The following is a 2,500-nucleotide window of genomic DNA, read 5'->3' as shown; positions in this document are numbered from 1 at the left end:
GGTACAGTTCAGTAGAGTTACATTTAGTACGTGTGTGTGCGTGTGTGTGTGTGTCTTTGTGTGTGTGTTTTTGTGTCTTTGTGTGTGTGTGTGTGTGTGTGTGTGTGTGTGTGTGTGTGTGTGTGTGTGTGTGTGTGTGTGTGTGTGTGTGTGTGTGTGTGTGTGTGTGTGTGTGTGTGTGTGTGTGTGTGTGTGTGTGTGTGTGTGTTTGCGTGTGTGTTTGCGTGTGTGTTTGCGTGTGCGTGCTTGTGTGTGTGCGTGCTTGTGCGTGCTTGTGTGTTCCTCCCTGCAGCTCAGTTTAAGTGTCGTCCTGGCCAGTTCCAGTGTGGTACGGGGATCTGCACCAACCCAGCATACATCTGTGATGGAGACAATGACTGTCAGGACAACTCAGACGAGGCCAACTGCGGTACTTATTTTATTGTCATTTTCCCCTGCTCTTTCTTTTTCTATCTTTCTTTCTCTCTGACTCTCTCTCTCTCTCTCTCTCTCTCTCTCTCTCTCTCTCTCTCTCTCTCTCTCTCTCTCTCTCTCTCTCTCTCTCTCTCTCTCTCTCTCTGAAGTGTTATTACTCTTTTTTCAAATTTTCCTCTCAAACTCTTGCTGTCATTCGCTACCTTTCTCTGAACATCTTTGTCCAGTTGTTGCATTCACCAATTTTCTGTTTTGCTGAACCTGTAGATTTGCCAACTACTGGCAGACACAAATGTCATGAAATAGTGGGAGTATTTCACGCCTCTATGCTCACCCTGTTCTTTTGATTTATTTCTGTCTATCTCCCATTTATTGTGCTGTGTGTGTGTATATGCGCGTGCGTGCGTGTGTTTCCGTGTGTGTGTGTCCATTTCCAGATATCCACGTGTGTCTGCCCAGCCAGTTCAAGTGCACGCACCCGAGTCGCTGCATCCCTGGAATCTTCCGCTGCAACGGACAGAACAACTGTGGCCAGGGAGAGGATGAGAAGGACTGCCGTGAGTCACACACACACACACACACACACACACACACACACACACACACACACACACACACACACACACACACACACACACACACACACACACACACACACACACACACACACACACAGTTTAGTACTTTTATTTGGATCTCATCAAGAAGGCAGCATTACAAATCCAAATAGTGATGGAAGGACTGCCGTGAGTCACACACACACACACACACACACACACACACACACACACACACACACACACACACACACACACACACACACACACACACACACAGTTTAGTACTTTTATTTGGATCTCACCAAGAAGGCAGCATTACAAATCCAAATAGTGATGGAAGGACTGCCTTGAGTCACACACACACACACACACACACACACACACACACACACACACACACACACACACACACACACACACACACACACACACACACACACACACACACACACGCCACACATGCATGATGAACAGAGCATAAAGGTATCAAGAGTGGATGACGGAAGAATAGCATTGAAAAGCTTCTCCTTCAGCAAACTGAAAATGTATAAGAACCTGTATGGGTAGGGACAAGAGGTATAGATGTTGATGGGAAATTTGCACAGGACTGAACCATTTACAAATGTAATGGTGATTGCTGTCATAATACAATACAATAATACAATAATACAATACACAATACTAACTAGACTGCCTGTGCAGTCGCCTTCGACTGCTTAAGGTATATCCCCGAAACGCGACGCTTCCAGTCCCCCATCATTCCTACCACTCCCGTCCACCATTTCGTAAACGTATATGATACATACAGACGTGACATGACGTGCATAGGCTTAAAACCAATCGACTATTGTGAAAATGAAGCAAAAAATGGGGCAAATGGTAAAACTGTTTTAATGGTTCAGAGGATATACCACATTAGGTACAGTGTAATAACCAGTGTAACAATATTTAATACAATGTAATAGTTTTACTTACATCATGTGTTTGTGCGTAAGTGGTATTACATGGTATTGCATATTGTTACACTGATATTACACTATATTACATGGTATTGCATACTGTTACACTCGTTATTACACTGTACCTGATATTGCATATTGTTACACTGGTATTACACTAGTATTACATGGTATTAAATATTGTTACATTGGTTATTACACTGTACCTAATGTGGTAGATTCACTGAAATGGTGAACCATTAAAATAAGGTGTTACCGGGCAAATCAATCCACCCAGTCAGAAGTTATGGGCCAAAAGAAAATTCCGCCATTTTGAAAGTGTTGTCTTCCAAACTCGAATCAGTTCATGAACCTACCCTAGAGCATTCACACACAAAATCTGGGACAAATCCATCCACCCGGTCAGTAGTTATGGGCCAAACAATAATTCGGCCATCTTGAATTCAGCCATCTTGAAAGTGTTGACCTCCAAACTCGAATCAATTCATGAACCTACCCTAGAGCATTCACACACCAAATCTGGGACAAATCCATCCACCCGGTCAGTAGTTATGGGCAAAACAATAA

The 2,500-nt window shown here is 43.4% G+C and overlaps 1 protein-coding gene across 1 annotated transcript in view; it reads left to right on the top strand.

Annotated features, from left to right (window-relative positions):
• Positions 1 to 2,500, top strand: part of LOC134462691 (low-density lipoprotein receptor-related protein 1-like) — a 260,688-nt gene that overhangs the window by 233,761 nt on the left and 24,427 nt on the right. Inside the window, exons 65-66 of the mRNA XM_063215836.1 lie at positions 293 to 409; positions 852 to 971. Of these exons, the coding sequence (XP_063071906.1) occupies positions 293 to 409; positions 852 to 971 (237 nt within the window). The remainder of the gene's footprint in view (positions 1 to 292; positions 410 to 851; positions 972 to 2,500) is intronic.

This window comes from Engraulis encrasicolus, chromosome 14, assembly GCF_034702125.1.
Source record: "Engraulis encrasicolus isolate BLACKSEA-1 chromosome 14, IST_EnEncr_1.0, whole genome shotgun sequence".
Classification (NCBI taxonomy): Eukaryota; Metazoa; Chordata; class Actinopteri; order Clupeiformes; family Engraulidae; genus Engraulis; species Engraulis encrasicolus.
Note: the sequence above shows the minus strand (reverse complement) of the source record. Positions and strands in the feature narration are given on the sequence as shown.